Source organism: Rana temporaria, chromosome 13, assembly GCF_905171775.1.
Source record: "Rana temporaria chromosome 13, aRanTem1.1, whole genome shotgun sequence".
Classification (NCBI taxonomy): Eukaryota; Metazoa; Chordata; class Amphibia; order Anura; family Ranidae; genus Rana; species Rana temporaria.
Genome location: NC_053501.1, coordinates 100,393,147 through 100,420,484, shown reverse-complemented (window position 1 = coordinate 100,420,484; position 27,338 = coordinate 100,393,147). Strand labels below are relative to the sequence as shown.

Genomic DNA, 27,338 nt, shown 5'->3' with positions numbered 1-27,338 from the left:
GTGTGTATGGTGATGATGATGATCAGTGTGTATGGTGATGATGATCAGTGTGTATGGTGATGATGATCAGTGTGTATGGTGATGATGATGATCAGTGTGTATGGTGATGATGATGATGATCAGTGTGTATGGTGATGATGATCAGTGTGTATGGTGATGATGATGATCAGTGTGTATGGTGATGATGATGATTAGTGTATGGTGATGATGATCAGTGTGTATGGTGATGATGATCAGTGTATGGTGATGATGATGATGATGATGATGATGATCAGTGTGTATGGTGGTGATGATGATTAGTGTATGGTGATGATGATCAGTGTGTATGGTGATGATGATCAGTGTGTATGGTGATGATGATGATCAGTGTGTATGGTGATGATGATCAGTGTGTATGATGGTGATGATGATCAGTGTGTATGGTGATGATGATGATCAGTGTGTATGATGATGATCAGTGTGTATGGTGATGATCAGTGTGTATGGTGATGATGATGATCAGTGTGTATGGTGATGATGATGATCAGTGTGTATGATGATGATCAGTGTATGATGATGATGATGATCAGTGTATAGTGATGGTGGTGATGATGATCAGTGTATGGTGATGATGATCAGTGTGTATGATGATGATGATGATGATGATCAGTGTGTATGGTGATGATGATCAGTGTGTATGGTGATGATGATCAGTGTGTATGGTGATGATGATCAGTGTGTATGGTGATGATGATCAGTGTGTATGGTGATGATGATGATCAGTGTGTATGGTGATGATGATCACTGTGTATGATGATGATCAGATGACAGGCTGTACACAGCACAATCCATCCTCTCTGATCACCACACACACATCTCTGCTCTTCTGATGCATCTCTCCCATGGCAACAGAGCGTAGTCACGACCTAATTCTGATTGGCCGCTAAAATTCCCTCACCCGCCTCCACACCCCGCCCTGCCCGATAATTGGTCAGCCCCCCTTCCGCTCTCACCGGCGATTGGCCTCCCATGATGTCACCGCTGGAGCGGATTGGCGGCCTCTCGCCTTCTCCTGACAGCGGTGGGTAGGGAGGTCGCCTCTCGCTCTCAGTCGTGTGACGTCAGGCGGTCGCCATTTTGAAGCGGAGAAAGTGAAGCGCGCCCGTTGCTGGGGGGAAGCCGCCGTTCTCGGTCCCTGTCACGGCATCATGGAGAAATACGAAGGGGACGTGACCTTGGAAGAGAGCGGCGAGGAGAAGCAGGTAATGGGGACTTACTGGGCTGCGGGAGGCAGGGTGACAGCTGTGGGGTGCGGGGGGCCCCAGGGAGACGGCTCCGCGGGGGGCTGGCTAGTGGGAACCCAGTGCATTGTGGGAGCTGGGGAGGAGTGGGGAGGAGTGGGAGGAGCTGGCCCCTTCTGGGTGGAATGGTTCATGTTAAGGACTCTGGGGTCAGTCACCAGTCTGGGGGGGGGACATATGGAGGGTCCGGCAAAGCCAATGTCCTCACAGGGGCCCCTTCATACTGTGTGTTATGTATGGGTGGGGGGGTCACCGGACCGTTTCCTGGTGACCCCCGGTGCTGGGATTCCCTGCACTGCTCACCTTGGGGTCCTGGGACCTCCGGGGGGTTCCTATATCGGAAGGGGCCAGGAATGGCCCCGGAGTGCCTCCATAATGACCGGAATGTATAAGAGGAACTTGGCCCCGGAGCCCCTCCTTAATGGCCAGAATGTGTCCCCAGAGCTCCTCCTCAATGACCAAGAGCTCCTCAAGGGTCGAAATGTGTCCCCAGAGCTCTTCCATAGCAACCAGAATGTGTCACCAGAGCTTCACCGTAACGGCAAGGCCATTAATGGGCAAAAACAGGTCACTGGAGCGCCTCCTTAATGGCCATAACATGTTCCTGAGTGGCCTAAAAGTTTTCCTAAGTTCCTCAATGACCACAACATGTTGTCCCCTGAGCTCCTCCCTGAGTGGTTAGGACACGCCCCCCTGAGCTCCTCCTGGGTGGTTAGGACACGTCCCCTGAGCTCCTCCTGGGTGGTTAGGACACGTCCCCCTGAGCTCGTTCCTGAGTGGTTGGGACACGTCCCCCTGAGCTCGTCCCTGAGTGGTTGGGACACGTCCCCCTGAGCTCGTCCCTGAGTGGTTGGGACACGTCCCCCTGAGCTCGTCCCTGAGTGGTTGGGACACGTCCCCCTGAGCTCGTCCCTGAGTGGTTGGGACACGTCCCCCTGAGCTTCTCCCTGAGTGGTTAGGATACGTCCCCCCTGAGCTCCTCCCTGAGTGGTTAGGATACGTCCCCCCTGAGCTCCTCCCTGAGTGGTTAGGATACGTCCCCCCTGAGCTCCTCCCTGAGTGGTTAGGACACGTCCCCCTGAGATCCTCCTTAAGTGGTTAGGACACGTCCCCCTGAGATCCTCCTTAAGTGGTTAGGACACGTCCCCCTGAGATCCTCCTTAAGTGGTTAGGACACGTCCCCCTGAGATCCTCCTTAAGTGGTTAGGACACGTCCCCCTGAGCTCCTCCCTGAGTGGTTAGGACACGTCCCCCTGAGCTCCTCCCTGAGTGGTTAGGACACGTCCCCCTGAGCTCCTCCCTGAGTGGTTAGGACACGTCCCCCTGAGCTCCTCCTGGGTGGTTAGGACACGTCCCCCTGAGCTCCTCCCTGAGTGGTTAGGACACGTCCCCCTGAGCTCCTCCCTGAGTGGTTAGGACACGTCCCCCTGAGCTCCTCCTGGGTGGTTAGGACACGTCCCCCTGAGCTCCTCCCTGAGTGGTTAGGACATGTCCCCCTGAGCTCCTCCTTGAGTGGTTAGGACACGTCCCCCTGAGCTCCTCCTTGAGTGGTTAGGACACGTCCCCCTGAGCTCCTCCTTAAGTGGTTAGGACACGTCCCCCTGAGCTCCTCCCTGAGTGGTTAGGACACGTCCCCCTGAGCTCCTCCCTGAGTGGTTGGGACACGTCCCCCTGAGCTCCTCCCTGAGTGGTTAGGACACGTCCCCCTGAGCTCCTCCCTGTGTGGTTAGGACACGTCCCCCTGAGCTCCTCCCTGAGTGGTTAGGACACGTCCCCTGAGCTCCTCCCTGAGTGGTTAGGACACGTCCCCTGAGCTCCTCCCTGAGTGGTTAGGACACGTCCCCTGAGCTCCTCCCTGAGTGGTTAGGACACGTCCCCTGAGCTCCTCCCTGAGTGGTTAGGACACGTCCCCTGAGCTCCTCCCTGAGTGGTTAGGACACGTCCCCTGAGCTCCTCCCACGGCCAATTTATTTTTTTCACAATAATTGTCCAATGCTGATTTCATAAAAACGGCGGTCCCCTCGCACCGCCGTGACCGGCAACATGTCTCCTGGCAGATTTTTTTTCTGTGTTTGAGGGCTCCAGCATTGTGATTGGCCGGAGCCGTGATGAAGTCACTGCCACGCATGTCCGGTGGAAGCCGCCAGCCATGTCTTCGGGAGAAACGGCACGAGCGAGCCGTTTCTTCAGTGCGCATGTGCCGATGACATCAGAATATGCAGATACAGAGAATATCTTCTAAAGTGCACAAGTTTAAGAGATATTCAAACTACCTACTGCTCATCCTTATTCTAGACTTACCTGTAGGTGAAAGTGGTGTAACAGGGTTTAAGCTTGGATAGTATTACCCAGACTAATACGTCTAGCAGTGTTGTCAAGTTGGCCATTTGTCTGCTTCCCTTTATAGGCAGATGAACAGCCAACTGAAGATCACATGGCAGGATGACCCTGTTTCTGCTAATTGTGGGGTAAGGGGCTTAGCGTTGTCGGCCTGCAACAGGAAACGCTGTTACTGACTCTCTCTCCGAGTAAAAACTTTTCAGCAGATTCACAAAAAAATAATATGCTTAAAAGAGAAGTATAGGATATTTTTTATTTTGGAATCCTACTTACCTATGTGGATGCAGCATAGGCCTGATGCTGTATTTGTCCCCCGCCAGCTCTAAGGCTGAGAACCGAACGATTAAACACAGCCGAACACTCGGTTCTTGGAGCTTCCTGACCAGAGCGCTGCAAACTGTCGGTCACCGCTGTCTGCTCTGCCCCTCCAGCACTCACTGGAGCTCTGGGCTGTGGCGGGGGCCAGCTCAGGCTCTCAGGGGCTCAATGAAAGGCTAAGCCAGGTGCCCATCCAGGCATGTGGGTGGATCCTGTCCATATGGTCACAATCTTTCCCGAGCCCGGACCAGCTCTGTGACATCAGCCGACAGCCCACTGTCGGGTGAAAACGGGTCACAGGCGTGCAGAACGAGGTCCACAGGAAAAATACAGCCAAACGAACTTCAAAGCAGAACAACCTTCTCCCTTATCTTTTGCTTTTCACAACTTTCCTTCCATCCCCCGTCTCCGTTCCACAATTGGATATTCTGGTTTTGGAAGGGAGGGTACAGTACCTTTCTGACGGGTCATGGCCAACCACTTTGGCTTTCTCTTCTTCTGACCCCGGCGATCTCACCAATAACATTGTGCACATTTCAGTGACTTTGCTCCTTCCATACGTCTTTGATTTAATCTCCTGCAGTGCTTTGTGAAAGTGCAGAGTAATTGTCATGGGATACGGTATGCGGGACCGTCATAGACCCTGGCATGGTCAGATAAGGGAGGATCTACAGCATGGTGGTCAGATAGCAGATTCTACTATGGTGATATCGGAGGCTCCTCTGTCCATGCAGAACTGCGCTTTGTTTTTCCCCTTTATCTGACATGGTTGGCACGGTCGCTAACCCACATTAAAATGCCAGATGCTTTTAGGCTGGTCGTGTCCTAGGAGCCAAGAAGTCATTGGGCCTGAAAATTATACATGATCTTTCACAATGCCCCCTGTGAGACCATTGCATATTCAGCTTGCTTGCCTCTTTTTAAAGAGGTCGTAAACCCTCTCTAGAAGGGGGAAAAAAAAAAAAACACCTGGAAGACAAAGGCATAATGAGCTAGTATGCATAGCATACTAGCTCTTTATGAATTGTTTACCTGAGATCGAAGCCCCCACAGCGGTCCTAATTCCCCTCCTCCGTCACTGCCATCTCTTCCGGAGTGATTTCCGGGTATCGCGACTCCGCCGCTGTGACTGGCCGGAGCCGCAATGACGTCACTCCCACACAATTGTGCGGGAGCCGCCAGTCACTGCACGATCGCCATGGAAACGGCACGCTCAGTGCACCTGTGCCGTAGACATCGGTGCCTGTCCTTTCTGTAAATATGTCCTAAACCTTTTAGGTTTGGGAGATATTTGTTGCACCTACAGGTAAACCTTAATCTAGGATTACCAGTAGGTAAAAGTGACCTGTAAGGGTTTACAACCACTTGCTTACCGCCCACCGTCAAATGACGGCGGGACGATAAGCCTCTCGTTCTGAGAGGACGTCATATGACGTTCTCGCTTTCCCGAGCCACCCGCGGCTTCACTGGGAACCAGAATGCGCGTGCCCGGCGGCCGCGTTGTCCGCCGGGCACCCACAATTGCCCAGTAACTGAGCAGAACCGTGGCTCTCTGTGTGTAAACACACAGATCCACGTCCTGTCAGGGAGAGGAGACCGATAGTGTGTCCCTTGTACATAGGGACACCGATCGGTCACCTCCCCCTACAGTTAGAATGGCTCACTAGGGTACACATTTAGCCCCTTGATCGCCCCCTAGTGCTTTTTTTTTTTATTTTTTTTTATTATTATAGCGCAAAAAATAAAAACTGCAGAGGTGATCAAATACCACCAAAAGAAAGATCTATTTGTGGGGGAAAAAGTGTTGCATGACCGCAATTGTCATTCAAAGTGTGACAGCGCTGAAAATAGGCTTGGGCAGGAAGGGGGTGAAAGTGCCCGGTATTGAGGTGGTTAAAGATCCCTAATTTCCATGATTTGATTGACCTAATGTCGTAATTTTTTAAATATTTCTTCCCATTACATCAGTTCCTTAAACTTGTACTGAGAGATTTTGTAGGCTGCCAGCATTGGCCTTTTCTCCTGAAAAACGTTACATTTGGCTGTCATGCTGATCTATGTTTTGGGAGGTGTCCTGAACATCAGCTGGAAGTGTTCACTTCATTGCTATGTGCTTGTTTAATGTGTCTCAAAAAGGAAGAGAGCAACTTTCTATATATCGTCTTATTGCGGGTTTCCTTTAAAGCAGTGGTCTCCAAACTGCGGCCCAAGGGCCGGATGTGGCCCTCTGCCTGCCTTTTTCCGGCCCTTTGGGCACTACTACTCCCACTGATACAAGACACTATTCTGCTACCAACAATGGGGCATAATTTCTCCCACTGACACCAAAAATGGGGTACTATTTCTCCCTATGATACCAAGGACTGGGCACTGTTCCTGCCCTTAATACCAAATGAGGCAATGCTTACTCCACTGATGCCAGGAACATTTCCACTCCCGCTGGCCATAGTCCGGCCCTTCTAGAGTCTGAAGGACAATAAACCGGCCCTTTGTTTAGAATGTTTGGAGACCCCTGCTTTAAAGGACAAGGACTCTAACCTACCCCCACTCACCAACCACCCATGGACTCAATTGGGGCATTACTGCAGCAGTATAGATCATTCAAATCCACTGGAAGGTACTGTGTAGTAGAGCTGCACAATTCTGGCTAAAATGAGAATCGCGATTTTTTTATTTTTTTTTTGCTTAGAAGATGGATCACGATTCTCGCGGCGGAACATCATCTTTCACATTAAAGTGGTTGTAAACCCACTGTTAACACTTGCCTAGATTAAGGCTTACCTGTAGGTGAAAGAAATATCTCCTAAACCTACACGGTTAAAGCGGAGCTCCACCCTAAAGTGGAACTTCTGCTCATCGGGAACCCCCCCTCCTTTCCGTGTCACATTTGGCACCAAGTAATTGCACCCACTTCCGGCCATACAGTCTTCGGGTAGACTGCAGGCAGAATGTCAGTTCCTGTCTCCAACCCCCGTCCCCCCCTCTGTTGTGTTCTGGAGAACACACAGCTCCCAGAACACAGCGGGGACCAGTGAGCACGGCGCAGCGCGACTCGCGCATGCGCTGTAGGGAACCGAGCAGTGAAGCCGCAATGCTTCACTTCCTGGTTCCCTCACCGAGGATAGGCGGGGGCAGCAGAGTGGCGAGCGATTGCTCGTCTTCTGCTGCCGACGTTCCTGGACTCCAGGACAGGTAAGTGTCCTAATTATAAAAGTCAGCAGCTGCAGTATTTGTAGCTGCTGGCTTTTAATATATATATTTTTTTACAGCGGAAACTCCGCTTTTAAGGAGATATTTTCACAGAAACGGGCACCGCTGTCTACGGCACATACGCACTGAGCGGTGTCGGTTTTGTGAATGGCATTAACGGGGTTAATGCCGACTTTTCGCGCATTCTCGGGGCCCTGACATCATCGCCGCTCCGGCCAATCACAGCGCCGGAGCGGCGTTAACAGGAAATAGGGACGACGGGACATGGCGGTGGACGGGACCGAAAAGGACTTCGGGGGGGCTTCGATCTCAGGTAAGTGACACATAATGATAATTATGCCTTTCTCTTGCAGGTGTATTAAAAAAAAAAAAAAATAACACGAAACAGTAAAGTTAGCCCAATATTTTTTGTTTTAAAGAGGAAGTAAAGTAAAAGGTTTTTTACTTTTTTTTTTTTTTTTTTTTATATACCGTGGGCCATAAAATATTGCAGCAATTGCCATTTTATTCCCTAGGGTCTCTGCTAAAATATAGATAATGTTTGGGGGGGTTCCGAGTAATTTTCGAGCAAAAAATATTGATTTTTAACTTGGGCCCCTTTCACACTGGGGCGGTGGCGGTAAAGCGCCGCTATTTTTAGCGGCAATTTATCACTAATTTTGCAGCGGTATTCAGCCACTGTGTGGAACTGCTGCCTTTGTAGAGAGGCAAGTAGGTACCTGGGTTAGTTTTGAGTAGGTAAGGAAGGTAGTAAGCAGACCCAATGGACTTTTTTTTATCTAAACCCAGACTTGTCCTTTAAATTGTTCTTAGAGGAAAACTACCTGCGCAGTGTTTAACACGTGTAGGTTTAATATAGGACCAAGGATTCCCAGAGCACTGCACACATTGAAAGCCGCAGGAGCCAATGGCGCCACAGATGTCTCAGTCAATCGGAGTCCCGGACGGCTTAGACTTTCGTGGACATCGCTGGACAGAGAATGGGTCTCGGGTAACTATTAGGAGGTGCTGGGGCGGCTGCTACACACAAAAGGTTTTTTATCTTGATGCATAGAATTCATTAAGATAAAAAACCTTCTGTCTTTTACCACTTCTTTTTTTTTATTACAGATCTATTTTGTTGTAAAACAAATCAGCATTACAACAAGATGTTCAATAGAAATGCATCCTTGCATACACAGTAAGGAGGAGTAGGTCCAATTCCCAGTCCGGTGAATTACATACTAGAGATTTGCAGCCTTATCCCTACCCACAACCAGGGTTCTCCGCCATCAGCCTATTCCCCCTATGTACATTCTACGTATGTGAGAGGTGCAATGTTGCTGGGGCGGTGGGCAGAAGTGTGAGACTAAATGAGAGAAACTCTCCCGCAATAGGTCCTAACGGAACCGCCAGGACCATTTTATGCATAAGCATATTACCACTTCTTTAAGCTTGAACTATTGAGCTCTGTAAACAACAAACTTCTGTATAACAGGAGAGCAAAAAGGCACAAAAGATCACATGGTTTTCGAAGTAGTGATAATGCAGAAAATGGATACAACATGGCTATACATTGCCTATAATGGAAATCACCCCCGTGGTGCATTCTGTAATCTCATTAAGCTTTGCCTTTAGCACAAATATACTTTTTTTTTTTTTTTTTTTTGCCAGTTGCATTCTTAACCACTTAAAGCGGTGTTTCACCCTAAAAAACAACTTTATAGCATCTCATTCAGCATAGTAGCGCGAGCTACAGTATGTCTTTATATTTTTTTTGGCGCCGTACTCACTGTTTAATCGCGTAGTAAAATTTCAGATTCCCTGCGGGCAATGGGCGTTCCTATTCAGAGGGCTCGTGATTGACGGCCGGCTATGGCCCGTCACGCTTCAAGAAAATAGCCGGAGTAGGACTCGGCTCTTCCCGACGCTATACGGCGCCTGCGCACAGACATCGGAGCCGACTGTGCAGGCGCCGTGAAGAGCAAACGCCTATTTCGGCTATTTCCGTGAAGCGTGACGCGCCATAGCTGGCCGTCAATCACGAGCCCTCTGCATAGGAACGCCCATTCCCCTGAAACTTTACTACGCGATTACACAGTGAGTACGGTGCCAAAAAAAATTATAAAGGCATACTGTAGCTCACGCTACTATGCTGAATGAGATGCTAGAAAAAAAAAAAATTTTAGGGAGAACCCCCGCTTTAAGGACCGCCTAACGCCGATATACTTCGGCAGAATGGCATGGCTGGGCACAATCACGTACCTGTACGTGATTGTTAAATGCCCAGCCGTGGGTCGCAGGCGCGCGCCCGTGACCCGGTCCGAAGCTCTGTGACCGCGGCAGCGGGACCCGATCGCCGCTGGAGTCCCGTGATCGGTCCCCGGAGCTGAAAAACGGGGAGAGCTGCGTGTAAACACAGCTTCCCCGTTCTTCACTGTGGCGCCATCATCGATCGTGTGTTCCCTTTTATAGGGAAACACAATCAATGACGTCACACCTACAGCTACACCCCCTACAGTTAGAAACACATATGAGGTCACACTTAACCCCTTCAGCGCCCCCTTGTGGTTAACTCCCAAACGGTCATTTTCACAGTAATCCGTGCATTTTTATAGCAATTTTTGCTGAGAAAATGACAATGGTCCCAAAAATGTGTCAAAAGTGTCCGCCATAATGTCGCAGTCATGAAAAAAAAACGCTGATCGCCGCCATTACTAGTAAAAAAATAAAATTATAAAAATGCAATAAAACTATCCCCTATTTTGTAAACGCTATAAATTTTGCGCAAACCAATCAATATACGCGTATTACGAATTTTTTTTTTTTACCATAAATAGGTAGAAGAATACGTATCGACCTAAACTGAGGAGATTATATATATATATATATATATATATATATATATATATATATATATATATATATATAATTTTTTTGGGGGATATGTATTATAGCAACAAGTAAAAAATATAGCTTTTTTTTTTTTTTTTTTTTTTTAATTGTCGCTCTATTTTTGTTTATAGCGCAAAAAAAAACACAGAGGTGATCAAATACCACCAAAAGAAAGCTCTATTTGTGGGAAAAAAAGCATGCCAATTTTGTTTGGGAGCCACGTCGCACGACTGCGCAATTGTCAGTTAAAGCGACGCAGTGCCGAATCGCAAAAAGGGGCCAGGTCCTTTACCTGCATTTTGGTCCGGGTCTTAAGTGGTTAATACGTTTTTTTAGTTAAAAAGTAAATATTCAGCAGTTTTGCTTAATCCTTTTTGTCTCTTCTATCATTATGTTTTCATTTTAGGATTCCCAGGAGAAGGAAGTGGTTACACCTGAAAAAGCAGAAGAGCAAAAACTGAAGTCCAAATACCCCAATCTAGGGCAGAAGCCTGGAGGATCGGACTTCCTCATGAAGAGGCTTCAGAAAGGGGTAGGTGGCCTGTCTACAGAACATTGCACTTCCCTGAGTTTATATTGCTTTGTAGCCCTAAAGTGTGAATTTGCCTTTTTTGCAGAACAGAAGTAAAGGTTAATGAATACTGTACAGTCCCCCCCGCCCCATCAGAGCACATCAGATCTGGATCTGCTGTAGTGTGGGATGGGAGCGCACTCAGTCTTCATTATTATATCATTGTTTTTTTTTTATGAAGTTCCCGTAACAGTTAATTTTTAGACTCAAAATTATTTGCCGATGTAACATTAAAGCTGTATTAAACCCAAAACCAAAAAAATGAAATCTTGTAGCTTACCAAACTTTAGATGTGGTGGCTGCATTTGTTTTCTTTTTAGGCTCCCCCCTTAGTTTTCACCTGGTGATCTGGCCAGTAACACACTACCTGTGTTTCTTTCCCCGACTTGTTCATTCCCCGACTTAGTTGGGGTAGGCGGTACACTTTGGTGGGGGTGGGTCAGCCACGCCCTGTGACCTCTGGGAACCCACCTTTTGACCTTTGGGGGAGGTCCCTGTTCCAATTCCTGAGTCCTAGCCATATTCTTCAATGGGAAACCCTAACCACTTGGCGCCCAGAGAACGTCATATGACGTCCTGGGCTTTGTGGTGGTATATCTGAATGATGGGTGCAGCTACAGGCATAATTCAGATATTGCCGTTTTTCAGCCGGCGATTCCCTACACCATAATAACGATCATATTGGCTATTGCACTGCTTGAACATTCTTACGGGCAGCGGAAGGGGAAGTCAAACCCCCCTCCGGTGCTTCTCCCGACTCATCGATGTGATCGTTGAGTCGGAGAACGAATCCGCCAGCCCCGGATATTCACCATAGAGATTTCTGGCAGACCAGATGGTTTCCGTAGTCTCTATGATCGTCGGAGGCTGGGAGTGATGTTATGACGTCACTCCTGGCCTTTGCATTCAAAAACCGTTGCCGCCTCGGCTGTGAAGCGATGATGGTTTTTATTTTTTTTTATTTAGGCTTCCCAGCCTAGAGGTGAGATGTGAGGTCTTATTGACCCCCCCCCCCCCCCATATCTCGCTGTAAAGAGGACCTGTCATGCCATATTCCTATTACAAGGGATGTTTACATTCCTTATAATAGGAATAGGAATAAAAGTGATGTAAAAAAAAAAATTTGAAGTGTCAAATATTTTTTTTAAAATAAAATGAACATTTTTTTTTAAAAAGTGCCCCTGTCCCCCGTGTGCTTTTATGCAGAAGCGAACGCATACGCAAGTCCCGCCCACATATGAAAACTGTGTTCAAACCACACATGTGGGGTGTCGCCGCGAACGTTGGAGCGAGAGAAATAATTCTAGCCCTAGACCTCAATCCCTGATGGTCTTGTGGGGGCATCCACTGGGGGGGGGGGATAATCGATCAGCACAAACCCCCCCCCCCCCCCTGTCAGAGGAGCAGCTGATCGGCTCTCCTCTACTCGCGTCTGGCAGATGCAAGTGAGGAAAAGCCGATGACCGTCTCTTCTTGTTTACATCATGATCAGCAGTGATTGGACACGGCTGATCACGTGGTAAAGAGTCTCCATCAGACTGACACACCGCAACAACGGGTCAGGATATTGAAACCACTTTGCCGCCACCCTCTTGTAATAGGGCGGGCGGCAAGTAGTTAAAGCCCCGTACACACGGGACGAATGTCGGGCGACATCGGCCTGTTCAATAAAAGAACACCTTGCATTCGGCCTGTGTGTACGGGGCGTTAAATGTATTGGCAGATTTAGATCAATGAGCAATTACTACAGCATTTATTTTTATTTTTTTTGGAATAAAGGTTTAACAAACCTTAACTGTCGGTGGTAAATGGTTTGTCTCAACCTTGTAATTGCTACATCTGCAGAACAGCTTGTTCTGTTGAAAAACAGATTTGCTGGCCAGATCACCAGGTGAAAGTAAAGAGAAGCTTAAAAAGAAAGCTAATGCAGCTAACACATCTAAGAATTGGTAAGCTGCATTATAATGAATGTTTTCTTTTTGGTTTTATACTGCTTTAACCATTTTAGTACAGAACATTTCAACAGCTTCAAGCTTCCAAACATGACCTTGCATAATTATCCCGTGAAGAATTTTCCCGTTCTTGCATCCTCGTTTCACATTTTCCTCCGTTATAAATCCGGTTAGTCATAGCTCTCCAGCTATTCTGGATTAGCAGGTCTCTTGATTTAGAGCATTTATTTTATTTTTTGTAAGCAACTACAAATGCTGTAGCTACTGACTCTTAAAGATCGAGTAGTCAGCACTGCCGTCCTGGATATGGGAGCTGGCTGTGCCTTCCTGGGGAAACCACATCTGGTTTCCTACTGTGCATCCTGTAGCCTCCTGGGACATGTGATCTGTCCCAGGAGGGGGCCGGCCAATGCGCATCCTCCTTGCTTAGGCAAATGTTTTAGAAGTGAGAGCAGGTCCTGATAAAAATGTATGTTTGCTCCCAAAAAAAAAAAAAAACACAACTCTGTAAGGCCTCTTTCGAACTGGGACGGGGGCTGGTCGACGGTAAGGCGCGCTATTTTTAGTGGCGCTTTTCCGTCAATTGTGCGGCGTTATTCGGCCACTAGCTGGGAGGTTTTACCCTCCGCTAGCAGCCGAGAAAGGGTTAAAAACCACCACAAAGCGGCGCTTTGCAGGCGGTATAGCCGCAGTGCCCATTGATTTCAATGGGCAGGAGCGGTGGAGGAGTGGTATACACCGCTCCAAAGATGCTGCTAGCAGGACTTTTTTACCGCCCTGCTAGCGCACTGATCCAGTGTGAAAGCCCTCAGGGCTTCCACACTGGAGACACAGCAGCGGCTGTTTCAGGGCGCTTGGAAGGCGCTATTTTTAGCATTCTAGCGCCTGCAAACCGACCCAGTGTGAAAGGGGTCTTACAGACTGGGGGAAGGGAGAGAACCAGTAGGAATTCACTTTTTGAGCATGCTGACACGCTACCCACCCCTAACTAAAGCTGGCTGTACACTGATCAAAATGTGGTCAGTTTAGCAAGGAGTGGCCAAATTGCTATTGGTGTGTGGCCATCCCCGCTCATCAGAGGTCATTTGATTGACTTCTGTGAAAGGGTCATGCTGGAAAGCTTTCATCCTTCAGCAGCTGCAGCCACATCAGTGTACAGTATTCTGACAGCAGCGTGATCCCTTGTCAGAATGTAGTGTTCTGGTTGTGGCCCTCTTATGCGTGGGTGGAAAAATCTGTTGGCTAATTTCCGTTTGCATGCAGCCGCTGACGTCAACGGCGCATGCGCTCTGAAGGTCCGCCAGACGCTGCCGGACCTTGCCGGGAAGAAAATGCGCGGGAGTGATGTCATCGCGGCGCCGGCCACTCACAGTGCCGGTGATCTGCCGATATGGTTCCGGCTAACGTGAAAGTTCCTGCGCAATCTGATCTGCCGATATGGTTCCGGCTAACGAGAAAGTTCCTTCAAGGACTGCGCAGGCGCAAACTTGCCGACGGAAATCTCCGAACCTCGCCCGGCATCCAGGGCGACATAGATTTTGAGGAAAGTGGCCAGTCGGCCTCACGTCCTCGCTTCGCTCGTCGGCCTTCTGGCTCTTTTTTTAACATCCTCCAATCCACGGGGATGTTAAGGAATGAGCCTGGATGCCGGGCGAGGTTCGGAGATTTCCGTCGGCAAGTTTGCGCCTGCGCAGTCCTTGAAGGAACTTTCTCGTTAGGGGAACCTTAAGGACAAGTCACCGGAGCCGCAAACCCGGGAAGACATGCCGAGGTGTCAGCTACCTCGGCGTGGACCGGGCTCCAATATGGGGGCTTCGTTTTGAGGTAAGTATTTCATAATGAGCTAGTATGCGCTGCATACTAGCTCATTATGCCTTTGCCTTGCAGAGGGTTTTTTTTTTTCCTTGTGCGGGTTTACTACCGCTTTAAAGATAACTTCTCTGCACAGTCACTCTCCTGTGTTGCTTCATACTCTTTAGCATTCCATCTCCTACTTTTGCATATTTATGTTGTTCTTTGTTCTTCTGGGGATGTATGATTATTCTGTGCTGACCCAGCTCCACCACCCTACCTAACCTTTTTTATGTAGCTATCAGGGGAAGATTGAAGGGAGGGGGGGGGGGTAACATTCGATTATATTTTTCAATCAATTTTTTTCCATAAATGCAGAAGGGGGGTGGTAGGTCAAAATTTCACTGATGACCACCAAGGAGGGATCGGGGTTAACTTTCACTGCCAATGATGACCAAGTGCTCAAGACTGCAAGTTAAAAACACATTGGTGCTTATGGCAGTGAAAGGTAACTCTTTCACCAATCCCAGCCTTCTCTCCTACCCCATTGGTGATCACGTACCTGATCACAGGCTCCTGCGCTGCTCTCTTGCTCCCCAGGCCTGTGTAGGAGAACATTTTGCATCGGTACACCGGGGCTTTACTTGTACTGTGTTCCCTTCAGTGCTGGTGACTTGTCGGTATGGTTCCTCTATCGATATGGTTCCTGCCGACGGAAATCTCCGAACCTCGGCCGGCATCCAGACTCATTCCTTAACATCCCTGTGTATTGAGGATGTTAAAAAAATAAAAAAAAAAGCCAGGAGGCCGAGCGAAGCGAAGACGTGAGGCCGACTGGCCACTTACCTCAAATTCCACGTCGCCCTGGAGGTTCGGTCATTTCCGTCTGCAAGGATTGCGCCTGCGCAGTCCTTGCAGGAACCATCTTGATAGCCGGAACCATATCGTCAGATCACCGGGTTCTGGAACACAGTGTGCTTTTCAGTGCCTGGCCCCCTCTGCCACTTAACTGGTGCCCAACAGTTGGCGGGCTGCACGCAAAGGGCCATGTATTGGGCACTGGGACTGTAGATGATGGTAAACATGTACATTACAATATTGGCAGCACCAGATGGGAAGATGTATCTGTTAAAATGCATCTCTGGCAGTGTGCAGAGGCCCTGTGGATATAAATAGTGTCCCATGTAGGCAGTGTCTTTATCTGTGCTCTTCTCATCATACACTAGTTAAAAATTAATTAAAAGTAAAACATGTGGCCTTGTGATAAGCTGCTTTGATAAACCTCGTAGTAAATATAGAAGGCGTTGAATTGTCACACAGTGGTAAAGTCTGCAGGCGAGGCTCTTCCAGAACAGACCTTGTTCTATCCAGCATTTAATTGCTGCGTTTCCTCCATTGGCCTCATTTTTTAACCACTTCCATACCGGGCCTATTCTGGCACTCCTCTCCTACATCATCATTTTTTTTTGCTTGAAAATTACTCAGAACCCACAAACATTTATATATGTTTTTTTTTTTTTAGCAGACACCCTAGGCATGGTCATCGCAGTCGCATTTTACCCTTTCTTCGACCACAAGCGGGGGTTAAAAGCGCGCCCCCCACGTTAAAATGTAAAAACACCCCACTGTGCCCCCTGCATCTTTCAATATCTCTTTGTCACTACTGTGTACCCCCTCTCCACAACTGCACCTCTGGACCCCCTTACATTACACAGCACCCTGCACCTCTGGACCCCTTTACATTACACAGCACTCTGCACCTCTTTACATTACACAGCACCCTACACCTCTGGACCCCTTTACATTACACAGCACCCTACACCTCTGGACCCCTTTACATTACACAGCACCCTACACCTCTGGACCCCTTTACATTACACAGCACCCTGTACCTCCTGGACCCCTTTACATTACACAGCACCCTGCACCTCTGGACCACTTTACATTACACAGCACCCTGCACCCCTTTACATTACACAGCACCCTGCACCCCTTTACATTACACAGCACCCTGCACCTCTGGACCACTTTACATTACATAGCACCCTGCATCACCGGCCCCCTTTACATTACACATCACCCTGCATCACTGGACCCCTTTACATTACACAGCACCCCTTTCCCTTGACTGAAACACTACACTATATTGACAGTATATTTATTTCAGGTCTAAAAGAGGAACCTTTTGGAATGAGGGACACATGGATTTGATTCCAGAAGAGGGACAGGCACTCTAAATAAGGGACAACTAGAAACTATGCTGTAGGATGCAACTCTGTGTTGTGTTTGCTCTGCGTTTCCAGACTAAAACGCATCAGAAAATAGTCTAGTGTTACCTGTGGCAACAGATGTTGGAACAAACAAAGCACAGGCCTGGTAAACGATAAAAAAAAGGCGCTCCCCTCCCTCTGTCCTCCGACGCTCGTATCGTATATCACTGAGCTGGTGTGATAGGCGGAACACTAGAAGACTATCGGACAAGCCGAACTAGGGGGTGGGACCTTGCACACAGACCCAGCTCCATGACATACAATACGAGCGCCGGAGGACAGAAGGAGGGAAGTGCTGCAGTAGCCGGATAAAGCGGCCCCAGGGCCAGTTCGGCCCTGCTCCTGGCTCTCCCTGTCAATTCCAGGGGGGGGCAAATGACCCCCCTTGCCCTATGGAGCGGACGCCCATGACCCTAGAAAATAAAATGGCGGTCATTGCAACTTTTTATCTTGCATGGTATTTGCACAATCATTTTTCAAACGCCTTTTTTTGGGGGAGAAAGCTGTTTTGTGAATTTAAAAATAGGAAATCCCGTCCCATCACCTGTAAGAACGATCAAGCAGTGGAACTGCCGCTATGATCGTTCTTGCTGTGCACAGGATCGCCGGCAGAAAAGAATGATGCCTGTAGCTGCACCCATCATTCAGACATCCCCACTGAAAATCCAGGACGTCATATGAAATTCTTGGGCTGGAAGTGATTAAAGAGGATTTCCAGGAGACTGTAAACGTGTTTTCCTCCTTCCCTATACTGAGGTGAAAATGTATTTGTATTTTTACAATTCATTGTCATTTGGTCTCAATCCTTCTGTATAGTGAACCTCCTTACTGACCTATCTGTACCAGCTGAAGTTCAAAATCAGATGCTTGTTACTGGCTGATGAAATGATGGAATACAGGGGGTGAAATGCACAAATGCTGTGTGCTGTCAACTGGACTTCTCATTCTGTTCCAGGCAGAGGGAAGGGAAGTGACTGTCAGTAGTTCAGCACCCCCAGGAAGACGTCGGGCATGTTTCAGGAGTTTAACCACTTAAGCCCCGGACCATATTGCTGGTCAAAGACCAGAGCACTTTTTGCGATTCGGCACTGCGCCGCTTTAACTGACAATTGCGCGGTTGTGCGACGTGGCTCCCAAACAAAATTGGCGTCCTTTTTTTCCCACAAATGGAGCTTTATTTTGGTGGTATTTGATGACCTCTGCGTTTTTTAGTTTTTGGGCTATAAACAAAAATAAAGGGCCAATTTTGAAAAAAATGAATATTTTTTACTATAATAAATATCCCCCAAAAATATATAAAAAAAAAATAAAAAATGTTCTCGGTTTAGGCCGATACGTATTCTACATATTTTTGGTAAACGCTTATTGCGATTTTTTTTTTTTAACGATTGGTTTGCGCAAAATTTATAGCATTTACAAAATGGGGGATAGTTTTTATGGCATTTTTTAAAAACATTTTTTTTTTATTTTTTTACTTCTAATGGCGGCGATTTTTTTTTTTTTCATGACTGCGATATTATGGCGGACACATTGGACAATTTTGACACATTTTTAAGACCATTGTCATTTTCACAGCAAAATATGCCATAAAAATGCATTGTTTACTGTGAAAATGACAATTGCAGTTTAGGAGTTAACCACTAGGGGGCGCTGTAGGGGTTATGTGTGACCTCATATGTGTTTCTAACTGTAGGGGGGCGGGGCTGGACGTGTGACGTCACTGATCACCTTTCCCTATATCAGGGAACAGACGTTCAGTGCCACTGTGAAGAACAGGGAAGCTGTGTTTACAAACACCTCTCCCCGTTCTTCAGCTCCTGTGACCGATCGCGGGATTCCGGCGGCGATCGGGTGCCGCAGTAACGGAGCTTCGGACCGGGTCGCGGGCGACCCACAGCTGGGCACTTAAAGGAGACGTACAGGTACGTGCCTGTGCCCAGCCGTGCCATTCTGCTGACGTAAATGTGCAGGAGGCGGTCCTTAAGTGGTTAAAGAGATTGTAAAGTCTTGTGTATTTTTAGTTAAAAAATAACAAACATGTTACACTTACCTGCTCTGTGGTTTTGCACAGGGCTGCCCGATCCTCCTCTTCTCGGGTCCCTGGCTGGAGCTCCTGGCCCCTCCCTCCTGTTGAGTGCCCCCCACAGCAAGAGGCTTGTTATGGGGACACCTGAGCTGAGCCACAGCTCCATGCGTCCATTCAAATATGGAGCTGCTGCCCAGCCCCGCCCCCCTTTCTCTCCTAATTGGCTGACTGTTTTTGACAGCAGCGGGAGCCAATGGCACCACACTGCTGTCTTAGCCAATGAGAAGGGGAGTCCCAGGCAGCCAAGACACTCCAACATCGCTGGATCTAGATGGGGCACAGGTAAGTATTAGGGGGGCTGCTGCACTCAGAAGGATTTTTACCCTAAAGCGTAGAATGCATTAAAGGTGATGTAAACCCCTCTCATCCTTTCTAAACTACTGCCATAGTGCTGATCTATAAGGATATAGACGCCTCCTGCATGTATCCTTACCTGTCACATGTCTCCCCTCTGTCTGTTATGAGACCCGAAAAACTGCAGATTCTGTGGGTGGATCTGTTGTCTGGAGCTCGGTGGGTGGAGTCGTGATGTCAGTAGACTCCCCTCCCTCCTCTACACTCCCCTTGTCAACATGCAATTTCTCTTGTGTATTTCGTACACTGAATTCTGCTATAATCACTAACATCCAGTCAAAATCCAGAAAAGTAACCACATGACTTCAGAAAAGGAGTGGGGGTGGGAATTAAAAAATAATACCTGTCTGAAGCTAGTGGATGAGATATGTAAATAACCTGTCACTCACAGCAAGGGGGCGGAACGGACCAAGGTTTTTCTCTGTAAGTCCGTTTTTATTTCACTGAACAATAAGAGGATTTCTCAGAGCTGGATTAACTCTGTGTGGCAAGACTGGGCACAGATGATAGGAAATCTTATACTCTACATTGTGAAAACCTTCTGCCTTATACAATCCCTTTTAAGTAAATGATATGGTGGAATGTCTTGTATTACAGTGGTCCTAAAGCTATATTCTTGTAGGGAGAACAAAATGATGACACAACCTGCCTGGAGTTTGCATGCCCTCCCTGTGCCTGTGTGGGTTTCCCCCGGATACTCTGGTTTCCTCCCACACTCCAAAGACATGCTGATAGATTGATCGGCTCCTGTCTAAATTGGCCCCAGTATGTGAATGTGAGATGGGGACCTTAGATTGTAAACTCCTTGAGAGCAGGGACTGATGTGAATGTACAATAGATATGTAAAGTGCTGTGCAAATTGACAGCGCTATAAAAAGTACCTGAAATAAAAGCAAAGCAGTCATTTTAAAGCAATCACATCTTGAGATTAATGGGATAAATATGCCAACTGCACATATATTTAGGGGCAGATCCACAAAGAGAGTACGCCCGCGTATCTACTGATACGCCGGCGTACTTTCAAATTTCCTGTGTCGTATCTTTAGTTTGAATCCTCAAAACAAGATACAACATGATCTGGGTTAGATCCGACAGGCGTACGCCTTCGGATCTTAGATGCAATTCTTCGGCGTCCGCTGGGTGGCGTTCCCGTAGTTTTCCACGTCGAGTATGCAAATTGGCTATTTCCGACAATCCACGAACGTACGAGCGGCTGTCGCATTCTTTTACGTCGTCTCTAGTCGGCTTTTTTCTGCGTATAGTTAAAGCTGCTATTTGGTGGCGTACGCAATGTTAAGTATGGCCGTCGTTCCCGCGTATAATTAAAAAAAAAAAAAAAATTTGTTTGCGTAAGTCTGTGAATCGGGCTGGACGTAATTTACGTCCACGTCAAAAAAATGACGTCCTTGCGACGTCATTTAGCGCAATGCACGGCGGGAAATTTAGGAACGGAGCATGCGCAGTTCGTTCGGCGCGGGGACGGGCTTCATTTAAATGAAAAACGCCCCCTACTCGCTGCATTTGAATTGCGCGCCATTACGCCGCGAGAGATAGACTACGCCGCCGTAACTTACGGCACAAATTCTTTCTGTATTCGAACCAAAGAGAAGTAAGTTACGGCGGCGTAGCATATCTCAGATACGCTGCGCCGGGGCAGATCTTTGTGGATCTGCCCCTTACTCTACATTTCTCAAGAAATTTAGACTAATAACTCTAAAGCCCTGTAAACACGATCGGATATCTGATGGAATCTAATCCGATGGATTTTTTCTTCGGATATCCGATGAAGCTGACTTTCATCAGTCTTTCCTACACACCATCAGTCAAAAATCTGACCGTGTCAAAACGCTGTGACGTAAAACACGACGACGTTCTGAATAGTTCAATGCTTCCGAGCATACGTCAACTTGATTCTGAGCATGCATGAATTTTTGACCGATGGACTTCCACACAGACGATTGTTTTTTTTCTATCGTTTTTTTATCCATAGGAAAAATTTAAAACATGTTTTTTTTTCACAGATGGAAAACAAACCGATGGGGCCCACACACAATCGGATTGTCCGATGAAAACAGTCCATCGGTCTGTTTTCATTGGACAAACCGATAGTGTGTACAGGGCTTTAGATTGGAAGTTGTCTAATCCAATTGAGTCATGATTTGTTTTTTTTTAGAGCCTTAGGACTTGTTTCCATAGACCACACTATATGACCTCTGCATTTTGAGCTTGTTCCTTCTGGGGTCTGTCTAGCCCCGGGGTCCTCAAACTACATCCCTCGGGCCACATGCGGCCCACGGAGGACTTGTAACCGGCCCACCCGACCCTGACAGGCAACGCCGGTTACACTGCAGGTTGTAACGCATCGATCCCGCTGTGTCACGGACAGTGTTAACAGTTCAGGCGCGCTGTGATAAATGTCCCGCCCTCCTCCTCCTAGACTAGCTTGTGTGATAGAGCCAGTGTTCTGTCTATCACACAAGCTGGTCTAGGAGGAGGAGGGCGGGACATTTATCACAGCGCGCCCGAACTGTTACCAACACTGTGGGCTTCTTGACACAGCGGGACCGTCACAGCAGTTGAGTGAGCAGTGGCACAGTAGGGAGAAAATGCTGTGCGGGGCTTACGATGGTGAGGGGGGCTGATATTGATGTGATGGTGGGGGGGCTGATGATGATGTAATAATGATGATGGGGGGGGGGGGCTGATGGTGAGGGGCTGATGATGTAATAATGAAGGTGGGTGGGGCTTGCAAAGGTGAGGGGGGGTTGCAATGAGGGGCTGATGATGTAATGATGATTGGGGGGGCTTGCAATGATCTTGATCGGCTTGCAATTAATGATTGTGAGGGGGGGGGCTTACAATGATGATGACGAGGGGGGCTTGCAATGAGGGGATGATGGTGAGGTGGGGGGGCTTGCAATGATCATGATCGGTTTGCAATTAATGATTGTGAGGGGGTGCTTGCAATGAGGGGCTTATAATGATGAAGGGGGAGGGTTGCAATGATCGTGAGGGGCTTGCAGTGGTGAGGGGGGGGGGGGGCTTAGGAAATTGTTCATAGTGTTTTTTTTTTTTTTTTATAGTCCGGCCATCTAACGGTCTGAGGGACAGTGAACCGGCCCCCTGTTTAAAAAATTTGAGGACCCCTGGTCTAGCCCTTAGATATGAATATATGGTGCGGTGATCTTTTGAATATAATGTTGCTTTTTCTTTTTAAAGGCCGCTCTTGACATCTTGTGTTTCTTTTTGCAGCAAAAGTACTTTGATTCCGGAGACTACAACATGGCAAAGGCCAAGATGAAGAACAAGCCGCTGCCATCCCCCGGGCCAGATAAAAACCTAGTCACTGGTGATCATATCCCAACGCCGCAGGACCTTCCGCAGAGGAAGTCGTCACTCGTTGCCAGCAAGCTAGCCGGGTAGCCTACCCCCTCCCAGACCGGACATGTCCACAGTTCACTGTACCATAGAGCTGGGATGGCTGGACTCTCACATTAACACATCACCTTATCAGTGCTGGAAAGGCCAGTGCCTCATTGTCCCGCAATGCTTCACTGGCCGTTCCTCCCTGAGTATAAGCTTCTGATCGCTTTCCAAGCAAGCCAGCAAGACCGCTGCCTGACTAGAGACTTGCAGTGGGTGATGGACAAAGTGTGATGCGTTCTTGGTGCAGATATATTGGTTAAGACAATTAACTGACTGTTGTTATATAGTGTAAAATATATCTATGGGTTTTGCATTCCTTTGTGTGTGTGACACAGGCATGCTAGAGACTTGTCACCGTGGCGATATTGCCACCCTTTGGAAAATTGACCATGTGAGTGAACGGAGTCGATTGTCTTCTGCGCACGAGGCCTGTGACCCCCCCTCCTCATCGGGGCCTCGACTGGATTAGAAAGACCTTAAAAATTGTCCGACCTTTCAGTGGTGTAAGATAATAGAGAGCATGAACATCTACTCTGTAATTGTGAGCTACTATGGGAGCCAGCGGATTTCATGCAATCCTTTAAGTAGGCTTTGTCTGTCTTTTGTGCAAATGGTACATAGTGATGAGCCTGTATCTTTGCCCTGGTTTATAAGGCCACATGGAGCTACAAAGTAAAAACTGACACTTACAATTTTAAATTGTACTCTGTGTGGTAGTTCTGTGCTTTAATTAAACAGTTACCCTTATAAGTGATGTGTTCTTTTCAGAGGTAGTATATGGAACTTGAAGAGAACCTGTTACTTATGTTTGGCCGGGATTGTGAATCGCACGCTATTGAAGTTCACATGTCGCCCTGAATGATTCTTTGGGCTCTTTCACACTGGCGGCCCGTTCAGGTCCGCCTGCCAGTTTTTTTTGTTTTTTTTTTGCAGACCTGAACGGGCGCTTCGTGCTCCTCTATGGAGCCACGGATGTCAGTGGTGACATGCCCGATGACATCCGATCCGCCAAAGTGTGACGGAGGAAAAACCTACTTTTCCATCCGTCTGGTGGATCGGATGAACACGGACAGACGGTCCGTGTTCATCCGATTTTCCCCCCCCCCCCCCCCCCATAGGGGAGAGCGGAGAAAAGACAGGGCGGTCCCTGCACAGTGTGCGGGGACCACCCTGTCATCTACCGGTTTAGCTGGGATCAATGGAGCGATCCCCGCTGAGAAAGCGGAGGTTCACGGGGCGGATCATTACTGATCCGCCCCATGTTAAAGGGGCCTTAATGCGTTGCACGTGCAGAATGACCGGTCTTCAGTCATGCATGAATGATTGCTGCAAGCGGTGCTGTGGCATGAATCGCTCATTCAGGGCCGACATTGAGCCGCTAAAACTAGCAACGTTTTTTTTTTAAGCGCTAGCGGGGCTCTTCTAACCCCCGCTAGTGGCCAAATAAAGGGTTAAAAGTGCCGCTGTCAAGGTGCTTTGCAGGCGCTTCCCATTGATTTAGATTGAAAGGGGGGCTTTAGGAGCGGTGTATTCACTGCTCCTAAAGTGCTGCAAAGAAGCTGCTCGCAGGACTTTTTTTTTTTTTTTGACGCCCTGCCAGCGCAGCGCCTCAGTGTGAAGGCACTCGCGCTTTCACATTGGGATTGCAGATGCGGCTTCTTTCAGTCGCTTTACAGGTGTGATTTTTATCGCTAAAGCGCCTAAAAAAAGCCCAAGTGTGAAAGGGGTCTTACAATAGTGTGTAATCGTCAACAGTTGATTACATATTGTTTGATATTTACAGGTTGGCTCTAACCAGTGATTATTCAGACAGCGGCGCTGATGAACACAGCGCCGCTGTCTGAATGGGCCCATAGACTTTTATAGAGCTGTGTACAGATGCACACAAAACTGAAGGAACCCTTATGCCGCGTACACACGGTCGTTTTTTGTGATGAAAAAAAACCGAAATTTTTAAAAACGTCATTTAAAATGACCGTGTGTGGGGGGAAAACGCCGTTTTATGTCTTCTGAAAAACGACCAAAAAAAAATTTGAGCATGCTTTAATTTTTTATGTCGTTTTTCAAAACGAAGTTTTTTGTGTCATAAAAAATCATTGTGTAGCTAAAACAACGTTTTTAAACCCGCGCATGCTCAGAAGCAAGTTATGAAGCAAGCTTGAATGGAACAGAGTGCCGCCGTACGTGCTGAACGTAACCACGTTTTGCTAGAGCATCTTGAAAAAAACGATGGTGTGTAGGCAACGTCGTTTTTTATAATTAAGTTTGAAAAACGTTGTCTTTTTTTCATGAAAAAAAATTAAGTTTTTTTTTTCATCACAAAAAACGACCGTGTGTACGCGGCATTAGAGTATATGTAAACTACAAATCCTTTTTTTTTTTTTTTTTTTTTTTTTTAAAGCATGTTTGACATCATGCGTTACTATATACAGTTTTCTTAAATATAAATTCCAGGATTTCAGCAACTTTGCGAGAAGTGAAGGCATGTCCAATTAGGTGCATTTCACGTCCACTGAGACTTATCGCTAATACTAATCTGACAGGTTTATTGCACTCCCGAAAGATGCTGGCTGTGAGAGGAGAGAAACACACAGAGCAGCTATGCCCACCCCTCCCTCCTTCTGCCCATTCACAGAAGCCTTTGTATTATGTGAATTAGTTCACATAATGCAAAGGCTTCTGTCAATGGGCAGAGGGAGGGGATGGGCGGGCATAGCAGTTCCTCGAGCAGTGTTGGAGCACCTGAAGTTATCTTCCAAGTGCACATGTAAATAATAAAGATAAGGGTATGAGGCGAAAAATTATTAGAATTCCTGGATTTCAGCTTTAGCCGCAATTTTTGCCACGATTTCAGGGAATGCCTGTGTAACTCTCATCAAAGTCGGACCAAAGTTGTGCAGGGAATAGTTTGAGGTCGTACTAATATGAATGGTTGTCATTTGGAAATCACGGGAACGACTTGTCCTGTGACTTTGCAGTCCCAAGTCACAGGACAAGTCGTATAAGTGTGAAAGGGGCCTTAAGCAAAATGTCTTTTGGAAAACTGTTGCAAAGTTTTACTGTTGCCGGCTGACAACGCTAAGCTACTGCTTCACAATTAGAAGCAATGTTGTCGCCCTGCCACGTGTGCTCCTTCATTTTGCCATCACACTGCTGATCAGGTCTGGCAAACTGAAGTAGCTTGCATGGCAGGTTGGGAGCACTTCTGCTAATTGTGAGGCAGTGGGTCAGCGTTGTCGGCCTGCATCGGGAAATGCTTTTACTGACTGAATCTAGTGGTAAAAACGTTTTCATTTTTTTTTTCTCTCAAGAAAACTGTATACGGTGAGTCGTGATGCCATAGATCAAAATTTCTCCAGAAGGCTGCTAGGGGTTCCTTAAAAAATTAGCAAGTTTTGCCTCTCAGATAAGTTTCTACTGACACCATTGATCTTTGGTCTGTAAGAGGGTAATCCTTCCCAATGCCCACAAGTGTAAGGATCAATCATCACACTAATGTATCATGCGTTGTGGACGTAGTCAATATTAGCAGGGGTTCCCTGGGACCAGAAAGTTCTTTCAAGGCTTCCTCTGTGTTGAAAAGGTTGAGCGAGGCTGCCATAGATGCTGGGTTTACATCACCTTAAGCCCTGGTTCACATTGATGCTACTTTGAAATCGCTGCTACTTGATAGACATCTGTGTGGCTTCATGCTCAGATGTCTATTGAAGTCGCACCTGAAATCTGAAAAAGTAGTGCAGAAACTACTTTTGCAAATCAGTGCGGCGCTGTAAAATCGTTGTCGCTTCGATTGGAACAGTGCCATTGCCTCGAATAGGCTGCGACTTGTCATGCGATTTGATCTCTCAAATCGCATGACAAATTGCTCCAATGTGAACCTAGGCTAAATCAGCATTATGAACTATGCCAGTTCAGGTGCGGGCCTTGTTTTAACTCTTGCCAGCGCCCTAAGGCAGTGGTTCTCAACTCCTGTCCTCAGGACCCACTGGCCAGATTTTAAGTATTGCCTTGGGGGAGATGCAGACTAGACTACTGAAATTGCTGAGCAGCAACTGATATTACCTGTGATATATTTCAGTTCTCTTGCAAACCTGGCCTGTTAGGGCTCTTTCACACGGGCGTCCCGTTCAGGTCCGCCTGCCAGTTTTTTTAGGCGGACCTGAACGGGCGCTCCGTGCTCCTCTATGGAGCCGCGGATGTCAGCGGGTATGACATACCCGCTGACATCCGACCCGATCCGCCAAAGTGTGACGGAGGAAAAACCTAATTTTCCATCCGTCTGGCGGATCGGGTGAACACGGACAGACGGTCCGTGTTCATCCGATTCTACCCCCCCCCCCCCCCCATAGGGGAGAGCGGAGAAAAGACAGGGCGGTCCCTGCACAGTGTGCGGGGACCGCCCTGTCATCCGCCGGCTCAGCGGGGATCAACGGAGCGATTCCCCGCTGAGCAAGCGGTGGTTCACGGGGCGGATCATTACTGATCTGCCCTGTGTGAAAGGGGCCTAAGTGGTTCCTGAGGACAGGAGTTGAGAACCGCTGCCCAAAGGGGTTGTAAATTACCAAAGGTTGGGTTCGCAATCATCCCACTGTGGTAAGCTGTCACAATGGTCACCTCTTTTGCAAGAGGTAAGCAGTGAGGACCCAGCACAGAGGATCCTACATCGGAAGAACCTACCAGTGGTTCACCCTCCTGAGCAGGAATATCACAGGGATGTCCCAATGTTACCGACACCCGCATTTCCCATTGACCAATGTGTAATCCGGATGACCTGACCTGGCCAACGGGCAGGCTGCTGTTGCCTAAGGCTGAATGTTCTCCAAGGTCAGCACTCTACTACAGGAGCTGCTGACTCTGAGCAAGGTG

General features: G+C 47.8%; 1 protein-coding gene across 1 annotated transcript; it reads left to right on the top strand.

Annotated features, from left to right (window-relative positions):
• Positions 1–1,006: 1,006 nt before the first annotated feature.
• On the top strand, positions 1,007–23,219 carry ENSA (endosulfine alpha). Its single transcript, XM_040331937.1, has 3 exons — positions 1,007–1,241; positions 10,429–10,554; positions 22,299–23,219. Exons 1-3 carry the CDS (start codon positions 1,188–1,190, stop codon positions 22,467–22,469), a joined length of 351 nt encoding a protein of 116 aa, XP_040187871.1. The 5' UTR covers positions 1,007–1,187; the 3' UTR covers positions 22,470–23,219.
• The last annotated feature ends 4,119 nt before the right edge of the window (positions 23,220–27,338 follow it).

Coding starts and splice junctions, on each gene's coding strand:
- ENSA (XM_040331937.1), top strand. CDS start 1,188: ATGGAGAAATACGAAGGGGACGTGACCTTGGAAGAGAGCGGCGAGGAG. Junction 1,242..10,428: donor AGAGCGGCGAGGAGAAGCAG/GTAATGGGGACT, acceptor TTTTCATTTTAG/GATTCCCAGGAGAAGGAAGT. Junction 10,555..22,298: donor TGAAGAGGCTTCAGAAAGGG/GTAGGTGGCCTG, acceptor TTCTTTTTGCAG/CAAAAGTACTTTGATTCCGG.